This window comes from Stegodyphus dumicola, chromosome 8, assembly GCF_044657685.1.
Source record: "Stegodyphus dumicola isolate Sdum_Otavi_A_Nest chromosome 8, ASM4465768v1".
In the NCBI taxonomy this organism is placed as follows: domain Eukaryota; kingdom Metazoa; phylum Arthropoda; class Arachnida; order Araneae; family Eresidae; genus Stegodyphus; species Stegodyphus dumicola.
In genome coordinates, this window is record NC_140775.1 from 132,952,532 (window position 1) to 132,967,044 (window position 14,513).

At 31.2% G+C, this 14,513-nt stretch overlaps 1 protein-coding gene across 4 annotated transcripts in view; it reads left to right on the plus strand.

The window, feature by feature from the left end:
• Nucleotides 1-842: 842 nt before the first annotated feature.
• Nucleotides 843-14,513, plus strand: part of LOC118203072 (protein couch potato-like) — a 580,191-nt gene continuing 566,520 nt past the window's right edge. For all 4 annotated transcript variants that reach the window (XM_085822450.1, XM_085822452.1, XM_085822451.1 and 1 more), the window contains exon 1: nt 843-1,239. In XM_085822450.1, coding sequence (XP_085678576.1) covers nt 1,162-1,239 — 78 coding nt within the window. In that variant the 5' untranslated portion in view covers nt 843-1,161. The remainder of the gene's footprint in view (nt 1,240-14,513) is intronic.

The following is a 14,513-nucleotide window of genomic DNA, read 5'->3' on the forward strand; positions in this document are numbered from 1 at the left end:
CACTAACGGTGTAGTGGTGATTATTGTGAGTTGATTTGTAAGATGTGGACATCATTTGCGATTACAAATTTTTTATTTTGTGTTTGTTGTTATTATGATGTATTAAAAGTTTTAAAATTGTTTGAACAAGTTTATAAGGTATGTATTATTTCATAAAATTTTTATTACACATTTGTCTATCATATTTTTTTTTTTTTTGCATTATTTAGCCATTTTGAGATTTATTTTCTCATTTTTAAGATGTTAATAAATCGAAGATAACTATTTTTCCGTCTGTAAACTCCAAGAATTTTGTAAAAAGAGACTTAATGCAAAATTTTTTCATTTTTTAGAAATTTTACTTGACAATTATTTTTTAAATTAGGGAAAGAGGTCAATTTTTCTTAATTAAAAAGTCTCTTATTAAAATTCATCTGAAATTCTCGTTGCGTAATTAACTAAAATATGGCAAAGAAAGATGTGATATTAATAAAATCGTATAAATTAAAAGTAAAATTAATTTCGAAAAATATTTAATTTTTAAAGTAAATGAATAACAGGGATAATTTTATATATTGTGCCCTGCAAATGTGGCAAAAACGTGACAGATTTGTTTTTTCGATTTACAGTCGCTTCAGTAATTCTCCAAATAAGCGATAACGTCGCCAAATTATGGTGATCGTGCTCAATCAAGGTGAGTCCTCTGAGTTCTTCCCTTCAGGTAGCGTTATGGAAGAGGTGGGGAAAGGCTATCACGTGGCTTTTCACTCGTGACGTCACTTCCTACTCGTGCGGGGAACGGATGGAGGAAGGGGGGAGGGTTGAGCTTCGCCGCGTGGGAACAACAAAAGGTAGACACACACGGCCAGGTAACATACCGGACAGGTAACCAGCACACACGCTCTCTTTCATCTCTGCGCCAAAACTTCAAGCCTCTCTCTACGCTCTCCGTCGCCAAAGATTTATACACACACAATTGTTCCATGAGGACTGGTTCATGCTAATTAATAATTTGAGATCTTTGTAGTCATTAATTCTAGTCTGAGTAAAGAGGAAAAGACTGTTAAGAGAAGTGTTTGTGATAAAAATTTAAACCGGTGGCGGTAGATCACAAAAAGAGAAAAGGGTCTAGAGTACTGCCCAGTCATTCCGGTAATACTGGAGTCAAAGCGGCCGGTCATCATGTCGACCGCAGTTTCTGAATCTTCAATGACTATGAGCCAAAGCATGGATTCAGTCAGCACCATCACCGAAGAAGAGGTAAGAATAAAAAATATTTTTTCCCCTCTCTTCGAAATCTTCTCTGACCGCCCGTCCATCTCTGTTTACATGTTCTTGAATCTTCTAAACTTACATATGCAATGTCCACATCTCCATCTCCAGAGAATCGGTTTATATGAAAAGTTTCTGATTCTGTTAAAGGCTATTTGCATTAAATTAAAAGCCGAATTACCAATATTATGTTTGCATTTATATGATGTCATTAATGTTTGTTTATAAGTAATACGAAAACATACCAACATTCGATAAGAAGGTATCCATGCATATTGCAGATCTGAGATTAATGGCAAAATCTTACTTTGGCTCCTCGAGAGCACCTGCTAGTAGCTTGTATGAGACATACATTTTCCTCAAGACTTGAGAAACAATTGAGCGTTTTAAATAACAGTTTTTTGGGCTTTAGTATCTCCGTTATTGATAAAAATTTAACCAAACTGGTGCAGATATTGTCAATTTTAACAAAACTGGTACATATTTGTCACAGACTCCAGCTAAACTTTAGTAATTCAAAGAATAAAATAACTTGAGGGCTAATTTTATAATTTGTTTCTTGAATCTTACCAGTCATCGTCATTTGTTTCTTGAATCATATGCAACTAACTACTATATAGTTAGTTAAGTATTTTTCAATTTTTGTATTACACAACTGTTAATTTGTTGCAATTTCCTAAGGAGCTTGTCAAGAAACTCTTGTCTTTCATTTTCACCAAATCACTTTAGAACAGGGTCTAATTTATCGCTTACAATAATGTAATGGGCCTACTGTGTTTTTCATGACAATTCAGACCACAAGAGGGGGAACTATGTTCGTAGTGCTTCTTTTAAGGTAGGCTTAGTTGTAAGAAAAAATACTTCCAAAGTTATCATTACTAACTGAGGACTAAAATATTATTATATTTAGTTAGCTATTAATTAATTTATTAGCTTTAGCAAGGTTGTTTTCTCAGAAGCTCCCATAGATTTCAATATGTCTAACGCGGCATGAACCATATTTCCGTAAAACAGCATTTCGAAGCAGAAAATACCTTTTTGTTTTGACACATAATTATTGCAAATGTATTTATAAGTTTGTATGCTGAACAGAGATTAAACAAAACACGTGTCGCAGTTGTGCCAAGGTAAATAGTGTTCGAAATGCTTTAACGTTTCTATAAATAATGGGTAAACTAGAAATTATTCTGAATCAGAAAATTCTGGATCAGAAAATTTTAAATTAGCAGCATCTGAATGCTGAGGTTAAGAAGAGGAAAATGTTATAATTTTGTTCAAGAAATTACACTCACGGAAGTTTTATATATAATAAATTACGGCATGAAACCGCTTTAAGTAATATTTACCTTTCTCTCACTGAACAAAGAATGTACTATTTATACGTAACCTTGTTTGTCTATCAGTAATGGATAAAAGAAATAACTTCATGGCAAGGCTCGATCAGAAGCGAGGTCTTTTATGTTTTCTTAAGCGATTTTGACTAAATATTGAATTCTTTGTCAGTTAAACATGATAAGTGATGTCAGATTTTTAGATGAAACTCATAGCGAAAACTATTTATATTACAAGTAATAGGAATATATGTTTACCGTTACAAAAGCGTTTAAAATATAATTAATTACCTGTGATCAGGAAATGTGATTTATACCTCACACTCTACTGCATTCAGCGGGAAAACTCATACAGATCTTCAGAATAAACTTTAGTAGCATTGTAGAAAATTGTTAAAATAATGCTTCTGAACAGAAAATGGCTAAAGCTGGTTTCAAAGATTACATGTAAATCTGGTTTTTAAGCAGAAATTTCAGCTATTTTGATGTGTGAGACGAAAGGTTAAGTTACTCATCTATTTATCAATTTTCATATTATTATTATAAAACGAGCTAATTAAAATGGCTCTGCATTCTAACATTTTAAATTAATCAGTAAGTTTAAAAACAATAATTTTGTGGCTCGAAGAAAAAATTAAATTTCACTATTTTTGGTCAGTTCTAATATTTTAAATCGCTTTCAATCAGTATAACATTTAATACTACATAATCAACGTAAGTTAAAAAGTTAGTAAAACAAATCAGTAGTAATATTTTTAATCGCTTAGAAGGGAGTTTAAATTACTTTACTTTCCCATTCAATTTTGCTATCTTATTATGCATTGAATTTAACCATAGTAATACGTATTACAGTTCTCATATGTTATCAAAATAATATTTAAAGTTTCCGAAGTAAATCTTACAGTCTAACAAGTAGCTTGGTATTTTGGTAGAACGAAGATGTTTTTTCATATTTATAGCGACTTTCAACGATAAAAATGTTTCTGTAACATCTTGAAATGCTTGGAATTTACACATTTCTAGTGATTTAATATACTCAAGTAATGATGTTCGTATTGCAAAACAGAACTAATTTTTGAAAGTCAATATCTTATATTTTTAACGCTAAATTAATATTGTGTTTTGGAAAAAGAAATTTCGTTAGCAACTTAGATAAAAGTCTTAAATAATCTTCCATGTAAATTCCATAAAATAATTCCATGTAAATAATTATGTCGTAACATACAAATAATACATGTACTGTTTCTACAGAAGTTATAATACTAATAAGAAAGGGCTAGATGAATTATAGTTATAAATGAAAAATGTATATCTTAAGCATTAAAATAATATTGATAAGAAGGAATAAATAAAAGTATAACAACTTATTCCTGATTGCTTTTTAATCTGAATTCAGCACAAAGCTTAATCATTCAATCTTTTAAGTGAAATAAGAGAGTGTGTGCTTTCTCTTTCCTGTAGCAATAGCATAATTTGAAAACTTAATTACATTATTACTATGATTATTGCAGATTTATTCGTGATGATTATCTTAGCAGATAATTAATGACAAAGCTAGTATGTTCTGGGAATTTACAAGTACGTGACATTTTATTAGAAAGACGTTAAGAATGGTAAAAGGACGGGATAATACTACTTTGTTAATATTTTTATAATGTATATTATCGTTATGAAGAAATTTACTCTTGATAAATGGAAACGAAATTATTCGATCATAAGCTTGAAAATTCTATAGTTAAACAGATAAGATCTGTGGCATCTTTGATTGCAGTACGGATTATGGTTTTAAGATTTTTTACGGTTGTCCTTTACGGAGTTCGCATTTAGTTAAATAATTAAGATTATTTCTTACTTTTTTGCTGGGTTTTGACAATAGGTTTCGGTGTTATAATACTAAAATCTCAGAAAATACTTTTAATATTTTATGTGTTATTCAGAATTATTTCTTAAGAACCACTTTTCAGCGTAAATGTCATAATTTTACTGTTTATAAAATAAACTTTTTTACTTATCTTCACATGAATATGCCAAGCTCGATGATTTTTATTTACAAATGTCTAAAAGTCTAAACCTGTAGTGACGATTCTTAATATACTTGTTGCGTATAGATTATATTATCGTAATACGCTGAAAATAAAGTAAAACTTTGATTAACGAACATCGGTCACTTAAATGATGAATTGTCCGAACACATTAATGTACTTGTTCACACACTTGCCTGGATAGATACTGTCTAAGATTCCCAGAAATATTTGGAAATATTTTAGTTTTTTTAACTAGAACTTCTCGAAAATCCTGTTTCCTTATCTCCTAACATTCGATAATTTTGTAAGCACTTTTTCTTATTCATCTATCCCAATATGCTCTGGCCTTTCTTCCTTTGGTTTTACTTATCATATTTACTATTTCTGTATTCTCATATCCAACTCTTCTTACGCCTCGTTTACTGTTTCTTCCATTTTGGATGTATTTCAGTCTTTCTTAAGACGTAGGGCCCGGATTAAAAAAATAGGATTTGTGGTTGTATTATCCTTAATCTGAAAGACTAATTACATTTACGTTATCAAAGAATTAATCAATAAAATATTTAAGTGCAAGGAATTGTGCATTAACATCAATTAGTTATCAGTCGCTTAAAAAAAGAGCTAAAAAGCGGATCAGTTTGTTAAAAGATCAAGAAATTTAACAGTTTGGAGGATGAGAAAAATTCTGTTCATATTACTAAAAACTGCACTTTACTGGCATAAGAAAATACTTATGCTAAGAAATAAGCTTCTGTTTAGTGAGAATAAATAATCTAAGCATCGAAAATAAACAGTTTACCTTAAATGATCATTCAACTAAATAGGGAATACCGATTATCCAAAGTTATCTCAGTATAACTCGGCTTACATGCTCTCTCTGCTCTACTGTAATATTTATACAGTGGAACCTGGAGATACGAGTTTAATTCGTTTCAGCATTGAGCTCGTATAGCGAATTTTTCGTATCTAGAAACAAATTTTCCCTTTGAAAATAATGGCAATCCAGTTAATCCGTTCCGCACGCCCAAAAATATCAACATAAAAATAAATTTTTCTAATAAATAACACTGGTAAATAATATTACCGTAGTTTACCTTTATGATAGCATCCGACACCGATCTTTTAACTGCTTCTCGTTAATCCACACCAACAACAGCTTCTCAAAATCTTCTCGGAGTTTTGGACGGTGCTTGGAAGTAACAATAACTTCTTTAGCTACATCAAGTTTCTTAATTTCTTCCTACTTTCTTCAGAATAGTGCAAATCGTTGAAGTCGAAAGGCAGTTAAGTCTTCGCCAATTCCGTCACTCTTACCCCATGCGTTTTTAAGAAATTAAAAAAAAAATATTAATTCGTTCCAGCATTGAGCAGCATCTTAATTTCAACGGCCATGGCTTCCTTATTTTTCTTAGCAGCACTATCTGAGACAACAATCTTCTTGGGAGGCATCTTGAAATAATTACTTTCATATAAATGCAATGGACAATTACTCATAAGCCCACAAACAGGTAGATCAAAGAACGCAGAGTGATCGGACGAGGGGATTCCCCGCATCGAGCCGGATCCGGAAATAGCCCCACGCGTACCATCAGCATGGCTCTTTGCTCGTTACTCGAGTCAATGATCTTATTTAGAGACAAATGCTTCACTCACACTTTCTTCGTATCTCCAGGTTCCACTGTACTATTCACCACACATAGTTTACATAGTTTTAGCCCGGGGTTTAGAATTCCGAAAGAAATCTGTGAGAAAGTTCTTACTTTCAAAAGACAATGATTATCAAGTTTCTCTTAACCAAGAAGCAGAAAACTGAGCTTTACTGTGAGAGATATTCGAACCACGGATTTTCGAATGGCATCCTAGCATCCTAACCGAAAGAAAATGATCTAATTCCTTATAAATATAATTAGAGTAATACCTATCATTAGTTGTATAAATTACTAATAATTAATTTGATCTCTAATACATATTTGTAAAAAAGCAAATGTAATAACTTTCCTACTTTCCTGTGATTCTGTCTTAAAATGTGTACTTGTAAAAAATACTACGTTAGTCGGCGAAGCTCTGGATCTCAATCTTATTTCTTAAACTGCGTTGCCTTTTTTGAATGCAAAGAAGTTAGGCAGCTAAGTTGTTTAAAATAAAGCATTATAACACAAGGTAACTATTTTCGAAAAGAACTTTAATAACTGGTATGAAACTGATTTATCGAACGAAGGAAATTCATTTAAATTAGTAAGGGTTTTGAATCAAACTAAAGTGTTGGAGATCTTGTAGATCTGCCAGACTTAAATATGCCGTAAATGAATTTTTAGGGGCATGGTGCATTTGATGTCAATGGATACAGATGATTTGGCTAAGTCCATTCCGAAAGACGTGATGACCAAATTAAGAAGTCTTGAAGCTACAGATGGACAGTTATTCAAAAAGTTAGGTTTTAAGATAGGGAGAATAAAAGTATATTTTTTTATTGTGTTTATTCATCTAATTGTTCAGATGGCATCGTGTGTCTCCACTCGCTTTACCTCAAAGTGACTTGCGTAACAGTCAGATTACATTAAGAGAAATCTAAACTGTGTCGTTAGTGTTATCCTAAAACAGAAATTTGAAATACTTTTCCCGCAAACGTTTTACCTTGAACTATGAATCATCTCTTCAGGATCCTTCTTTTGTACATTATGCTTTCTTATTTCGTCATTAATACCTAACCGAGATTAGACTAACTGACTAATGCTAAGTATATGAGTGATGTATGCCATAAGGAAAATGATGCTTTTGTGAAGTATCTTCTACGAGAAACAGCCTCGCATTCATCTTACACATGGGAAGAAACACGCAGACGTCCAAATATCTAAGTTAAATGATATTTGAAAATTTTCTTTAAAAAATCTAACACAAAATTGCATCTTGCATTTTTTGAAGAACATATTAAGATATTCAGCATTGAAACGCTTATGTTTAACATACAGCTTTAATAATTAACTCCCCGAATTAATAATCTCCATTTGATTAGGGCTTTAACCAGGCTTTAATTTCTTTGCATAAAAGTTTGTAATTGAAATTGCTTTGTTGCTGAGGTTTGGACTAAAAATTTCATTACAGCTAATTACGATGCATTTTCTTTGTTTAACAAACAATTGCTGAGAATGATCAGTATATTGCCTAAAGAATCAGAGGTATTTTTTTTTGTGCCTTTCTGGCACAGTTATTAATTTCGGTTAGCAAGCTGGAAGGATTTGGGATCTATTTTTAGCGACGGCAGTTTGATGTTTTAAGATTCGCACTTACAAAATTAATTTAATCCGACAGTTAAGAGGAGTGTACGGTAACTCATCACTACTTAAAACTACCTGACTCGGTTTCGCTTTCTTCCCCTCTTCACCGTTTAAACATGTGCGGGGGAGGATAATGTGCAGTGTTAAAGGCATTCCTCTTATGGGGCATCGTAATGCAGTGGTTAACACAAGCAAATAGTGAATTGAAAAACCTTGAGTTCGATTTCCAGCCAGGGTACTTTTCAGTTTTCGACATTCTTATTCAGATAAGAACCTAACATATTCTCGCTTTTTCTCCTTTGCCCTCGGATTTATTTACCTATAACGTTTCATTTCCGGGACATTTTACACTAATGGATGAATGAAATTGATAACTCATTCTTTTACAGACTTGTAACAGCGTAAATTTTGTGTATGTAACTACAAAGAACTTTATTTTTATTTTTATAGTTGAATCAAAAGTTACACAAAAAATCGTTTATAGTGATATTGTATTATTCATATGCATAAATTTCCATTTTGCCAAAATAGTTAAATTTCTTTCTTTTGTAGAAGTTATTTCATTGCCATTGCTAATTTCCTACATCAGATTTTATTTGCGGACTTAAATTTAAAGTCGATTGAAAAACAAAGCACAGTTGAAATGAAAAAAATTCCAAACCAAGCTTTCATCTTTTCATCTTCGAAGTCTCTCTCTCGCTTTTCTGCTGTCAACTTGATTGCTGCCTTCTGCTCCCTTTTCCATCGTAATTTATCGTTATAAAATGCAGAAAAGGAACATGTGATCGAGGACGGGAGCTCAAATGGCACCAACAGCACTGCTTAATTCATATAAAAAATGCGCTGCACTGCTGAGGATTGAAGAAGAGTTGAATCTGCCATTGATTACAACTAAATTATGCATCTCCATATCAACAATATCAAAATTATTTACATATATTTATTTTCCCTTTTATTTTATATATCATATATTCATTGTTCGTCTACAAAGCTTTAGGAGTTTTAAAAGTGCATTCGTAAAACACAACATTTGAAGGAAAGAATTTTATCATGTTTTACCTCATGTAATACTTCTAACTCTACATATTTCTGTCTTCATGTTATAACTTATGCAACTCTGTATGTTTTTAGTACTTCTGCGGGACTTATTGCAAAGATCTTTCCTTCTGTTGTTACATTTTTCCGAGTTCTTAAATGATGTCGAACTCATGATTTTTGATGTAAAATTTCCCTTTAGCGAAATGGAAGTAGTCCTTAGGGTTCCAGATAGGGCGAATGTAGGTAGTATTAAAATAAGTTACATTTCTGTTTCCAATTAAAATCTTTGTTTCATGTAAAGAATTAAAAAGTGTAAAAATTGTTACAGTTTTAGAGACATTAGGTTATTTTTAAATGCAGGAGTGATGAAAAATGAGCAACACCCTCGCCGGGAATCGAACCACGGACCTCTGGAATACGTGCCCAGCGTGCAGACCACCACACCACGAAGGCATGATAAGAAGGCTGGAGAAATACCTTATGCTCGTTGAATATGTTTTTGGATGGGTTAGATGGTTCCTTACAGAAATCGATACTGTTCCTTCTTTGTGAGACATGAAATATATTACTACCTTCTTCAAGCAAAAGTTTCTTGAGAATTAGGCATTGAAGTTTATCAGCCCATGATTAAGAAAACAGAGGTAAACTTAAAGCTTACCTAAGTCGCAGCATCACCATTTAAATTCTGAATATTAATCTGACAAGAAATTAATCTGACATAGATAGGTTCAAAACTTTCTTTTACAAAGAAAGTATCAAAATTAATTTTATCATCGTCATATTTTGCAGAAATTTTGAAAAGGATTTTATTACTGAAAAACAATATTTCCTGATTTATATAAAAAAAATTCAGTCATAGATATACTTCTCAAAATCAAATAAACATGTCTGATTATTACTGCCTATATATAACTTCTCTACAATGAAGGATTATTTATTACACTTTGTTACAAATGGGTATATTTTTTATTTAATGAATAGTGCTAATTTCCAAAAGTTCTAAAGCTCTATTTTGCTATTTCCAAGGTTATTTCCTGTTACTGTATAGACACTTTAGCAAAGTAATGAAAGAAATACCTCGCCAAAACATCTTTTCCTTTAGAAGCTCTTCTCTGTTGATTTAGTTATAATTTTATCATAAAATTATAACTAAATCAACAGCTACAGCTAAAAAAATTAATTAATAAAAATCTTATCCCACAAATATAGTTCTCTTTTTAACTAAGGTAAAAGCAGGCAAATAAAAAAAGCATGCACAATTACTTTCTGAACAACTCATTGTTGTTTGCACAGCGACAGTTCCTTATTGAAGTAGAGCCTCCTTTGTTTTGGAATGGTAGCAATCAAATACCCTTCAGCATCGCAAGTGAAGTTTTCTGATACTAACTTTCATTTCATGGTTTTGAATTCTTAAATAAATATACCTGCATCTAAATAAAACTAAATGATTCTGTCGTGAAATTACCAGGAATCATGTCCATGCAATCTAAGATTACCTTCGATGTCTTAAACGGTCACAAATCACAATCCTGGAAGTGAATTTCGTTATTTGAAATAATATGCCCAATAGGCTTCTTCGGAAAGAGAAATTTCAATAATTAAATGCATTCTTTCCAGAAGTCGTATCTAGACATAAATAGATTGTCTAGGCATTAAACAGTAAAATAATAACCTCACTGCTAGGACACATAAAAGGAATGCCTGTACTTTCTCATGTTCTCCTCACTAAAGTTATTGCAGTCAGATGTTGTTTGGAAATTTAAAATGGTTAAGAAGCACCTTTTGCAACACTTTAGTTTTGGAATCACTGTAGAGAATTATTAGGCATCTTCCGGGGCGGAAAATGGGAAAGTCGACCGTGCTTTTGTAGAGAAGCGAATTCGAGATCTTACAATTGCTAATTGTGTGAGCGAGCTTCTTAAGAGCAAGCATAAGTGGGAAAAATATCTTTAACATCCGATGCTTAAAGTAATTAAACAATAAAATAATAAGCAATAAATAAAAATAAATCTTTTATTTATCTATATTTGTGGCAGCAAGCTACAATATTATTCTGAATATAAAATGCACTTTTTCTCTTTAAATGTACTTCTACACAGGATATCCATCTTATTTAGCAGTATAAATTACTACAAAGTACATATTAGGATAATTATCAGTTATCCTTTAAATGAAAACATTACTTACTTTTACCTTACTGCTTCAAGGACATTTAATAACCTGCATTGTAGTACACTTTCGACATATCGAGCTTACATGCATAAATTAATTACGTATGAGATTTTTGAATTGTAAAATAACTTAATATAAGGTTTTCTTATATGAAAGGCCGTCTTATGCTTTGGACAATACCGTGCTTTAAAAATCTTTATTTTAATGTTAATGAAATAAGAAATATGACTATAAAAATAGATCGGGCTCTTCCGTTTATATAAAAATACTTAAATATCAAACAATAACAACTCTTTTGTGGTTTTGTAGCTTAGTGGTGTCATTTGGAGTAAGTAATCTTTAAAAATGAGTAACATCCGCGTTCTACACGTAATTAATTTAAATTAAGAATGGATCGAAGTTACGTTGCCTTTCTTCATTACAGTAAATTAGGTATTGTTTGACGATCAAAATTTATTGCCAGCAAGTTTAAGAGCTTCAATCTATTTATCACTGTAGTGAACTTTCACTGTAGGCCACACAAAGAACATGCAGAACTGCCACCAGTTGTTGCCCAGAGATTCATTTCATCACACTTTGGTGTTTTATGACTTCGTTAAAATACTTTTAGTAGTTTCATTAATCACCTACTTCTAGTTTCTTCATGCAATGATAAATGTAATTTTTCTAACTGGAAATTTCACGGGAGATAAGCATGTTATCTAATCTCTATCGCACGAACCTAAGCAGTTCGTCGTCAACGGACTGTAACGGACAGAAGTGACAAGGACACAAAGGATTACGCAACACGATAAATATTTACCTTAAATATCAGAGGAATCACACGTTTACTTTCTAATGGCTCGTACCTTTCAAAAGAACTTATTCAACTGAAGTATTAAAGAAATCTGCAAAATGCTCTTGCGAATGTTTGTTTCAACTGTATACTTACAGTTTTACAAATCCAATTTATGCAAGTGAATGCTTCCATAAGATCAGAAATGGAAAAAAAGAAATATTTAAGCTTCAAAATTAAACTAACAATGAACAATAACTTAAACAACAGTAACGTTATTCATTAACAATTAAGAAACTTCATTTCTGTCAGATAAAATAAGTACCCGTCGTCATTTAAATAAGTGCAGTTGAAAATTTTCTTTGTTGGGAATATCTCACCAGTAAAAGCAAAAGGAATAGTTATGCTATTAGCAGGAAATTACTTTACTAACTATTAGCAGTAATTTTAGGAGAACTAGTTTTCTAAATTTTCTAAACTGAAGGAAAAAAATTGAAACAACGATATATTTAGCTTCAAAAACCTGACAAATTACTTGTATTATAGTTTGTGTATAAGTGTATTTTTAACAAACTTAATCTGAGTGAGTTCTGAAGATTTTCAAGGAGGGCTAACTAGTCATCCAATAAATAAAATGCCACATCTAATTTTTAACCATTTTACTATCACCCTTAACTCTGAGCATAATACCCAAAACTTATTTCAGAAACTTTTTAAAAGGAATTACTTTACAGTTAATATTTTAACTAATTAGATTTTAAAAGAAAACCTTAAATAGAACTTGTTAATAGGTTTAATACATATATTGCCAAGTAATGTCCGGTTTTACGTGATGTAGAAAACGAACAGTATATGATTAAAAAGCGGCAAATGCCGTTATGAGTTTATAGTGTTCCAGAGCACTATAAACTCATAACGGCATTTGCCGCTTTCTTATACTTATGATATATAAGACTTAACTAAACCTGTTTCTTTATAAGAAAGAAACTGGTATATATATGTCCTAAAATATTTTATATATTTATAGTGTATAGTCCTAAAATATTTTTAGGACTTAACTAAACCTGTTTCTTTATAAGAAAGAAACAGGTTTAGTTAAGTCCTTAAAAATATTTACTGAAATTGCTGTTAATGAATACATAAAAAGAAAATATGAAAATATGATTTTATAATAGATTTATAGAAAATATGATTTTATATTACGCCTAAAGGGCCGTTTTTTTAACGTTTTGTGTGCTAACTTTATTAACTAAATATCATTTTCTTCGCGCTTAAACCATGATTCAGTTAGACAGCAATACCACAAAATATTTAAAAAAGCATATCTTTAGAATTTCCGATGTGCAATCTCGCGTGATGGAGATAAAAATGATTTTTTTCTTTCGTACTCTGTTGCCATTACTCACTTTGAAATCGTTGAGTTAATTAATGAAAAATTCGTTAAAGTTTTACAAAATATTAGAAAGATAATAAAATAAATTCTAAATTCTAAATATGGGCTTCCAGATGCCCATATCCGAGTGGAGAACTACTTTATTCAGAATTTGATGTTTTTAGGGACCTTTGTTTTTTCACATTGCGAGAAACGTACATACATTCATGCAGATTCTTCATTATTTAATTTCTTTAACTATAATGCACGGCTCTAATATTTGGTGGCAACAATTTGAAAAGTGATACTTTGTTTATAGTGGACGAATCTAAACGCCTAAACGAAATTAATAGCCCTTCCGGGCAAATTGCCCTTTAGGTCCAATAATGTGTGTCTTATTGCCATGTACATATTATCATAGGTATTCAAAAAACGAAGTGAATATCTATTTTCAAACATTTCCTTAGGGATATAAAGATATGCTTACAAGCAGAATCTTCTTATAAATAATAATACGTATATTCAAAATGCTAACAAACATACATCAATAAAAATGTAAACACTTGTTACGTGTAAAACCTGATGTAACCATATATACATTCATAAAGATATAACTATATTTTGCCTGTACACAGTAGTATAAGTATGTATATTTATAAAAAAAGCACATGAAAACTTTTCAGCATTAATTTAAAATCATCATTTGGTTTAAAATTCAAATTATGTCTCACATCTAGCTATGTCTGACGATCGTCTGCTTTGTGAGAAAATTAGTATTTCCAAAAGATATTTTGGGTGTTTTATGATAATTGTGTTGTTTTTACGTACAAATGCAATATGTGTCAGTCTATAGGCACTTGAAATAAAACAACTCAATCTTCCTTATTTTTCATACAAACTAAATACTTTCTTCTGTCACAGAAAATTTGTCAGCATTCTTTAAGTGAAAATACTTCCAGACATTTGTAAATAATATTTAAGTATTTACATGAAGCACGATGGTACTTTTCATGTGATATCTTTCTTAATATAGGTATTAATCTGGAATCTAATGCATCTCGTATTTTTCAGGAAAACTTTATAACTTCCTTCTTGTATATTTATATGGACTAGTTGTGTAATATTAACTAAAGTCCTTCCTATTATACTGATAAAAAATGTTCGCTATGGTCTGAAATATTGCAACAAAGTCTTAAGAAGGTGTTAATTAACCTTTTTATTTAATGGTTAAACGAAAAAAAAGCACAACATGTGTATACAAACAAAAAGCACAAC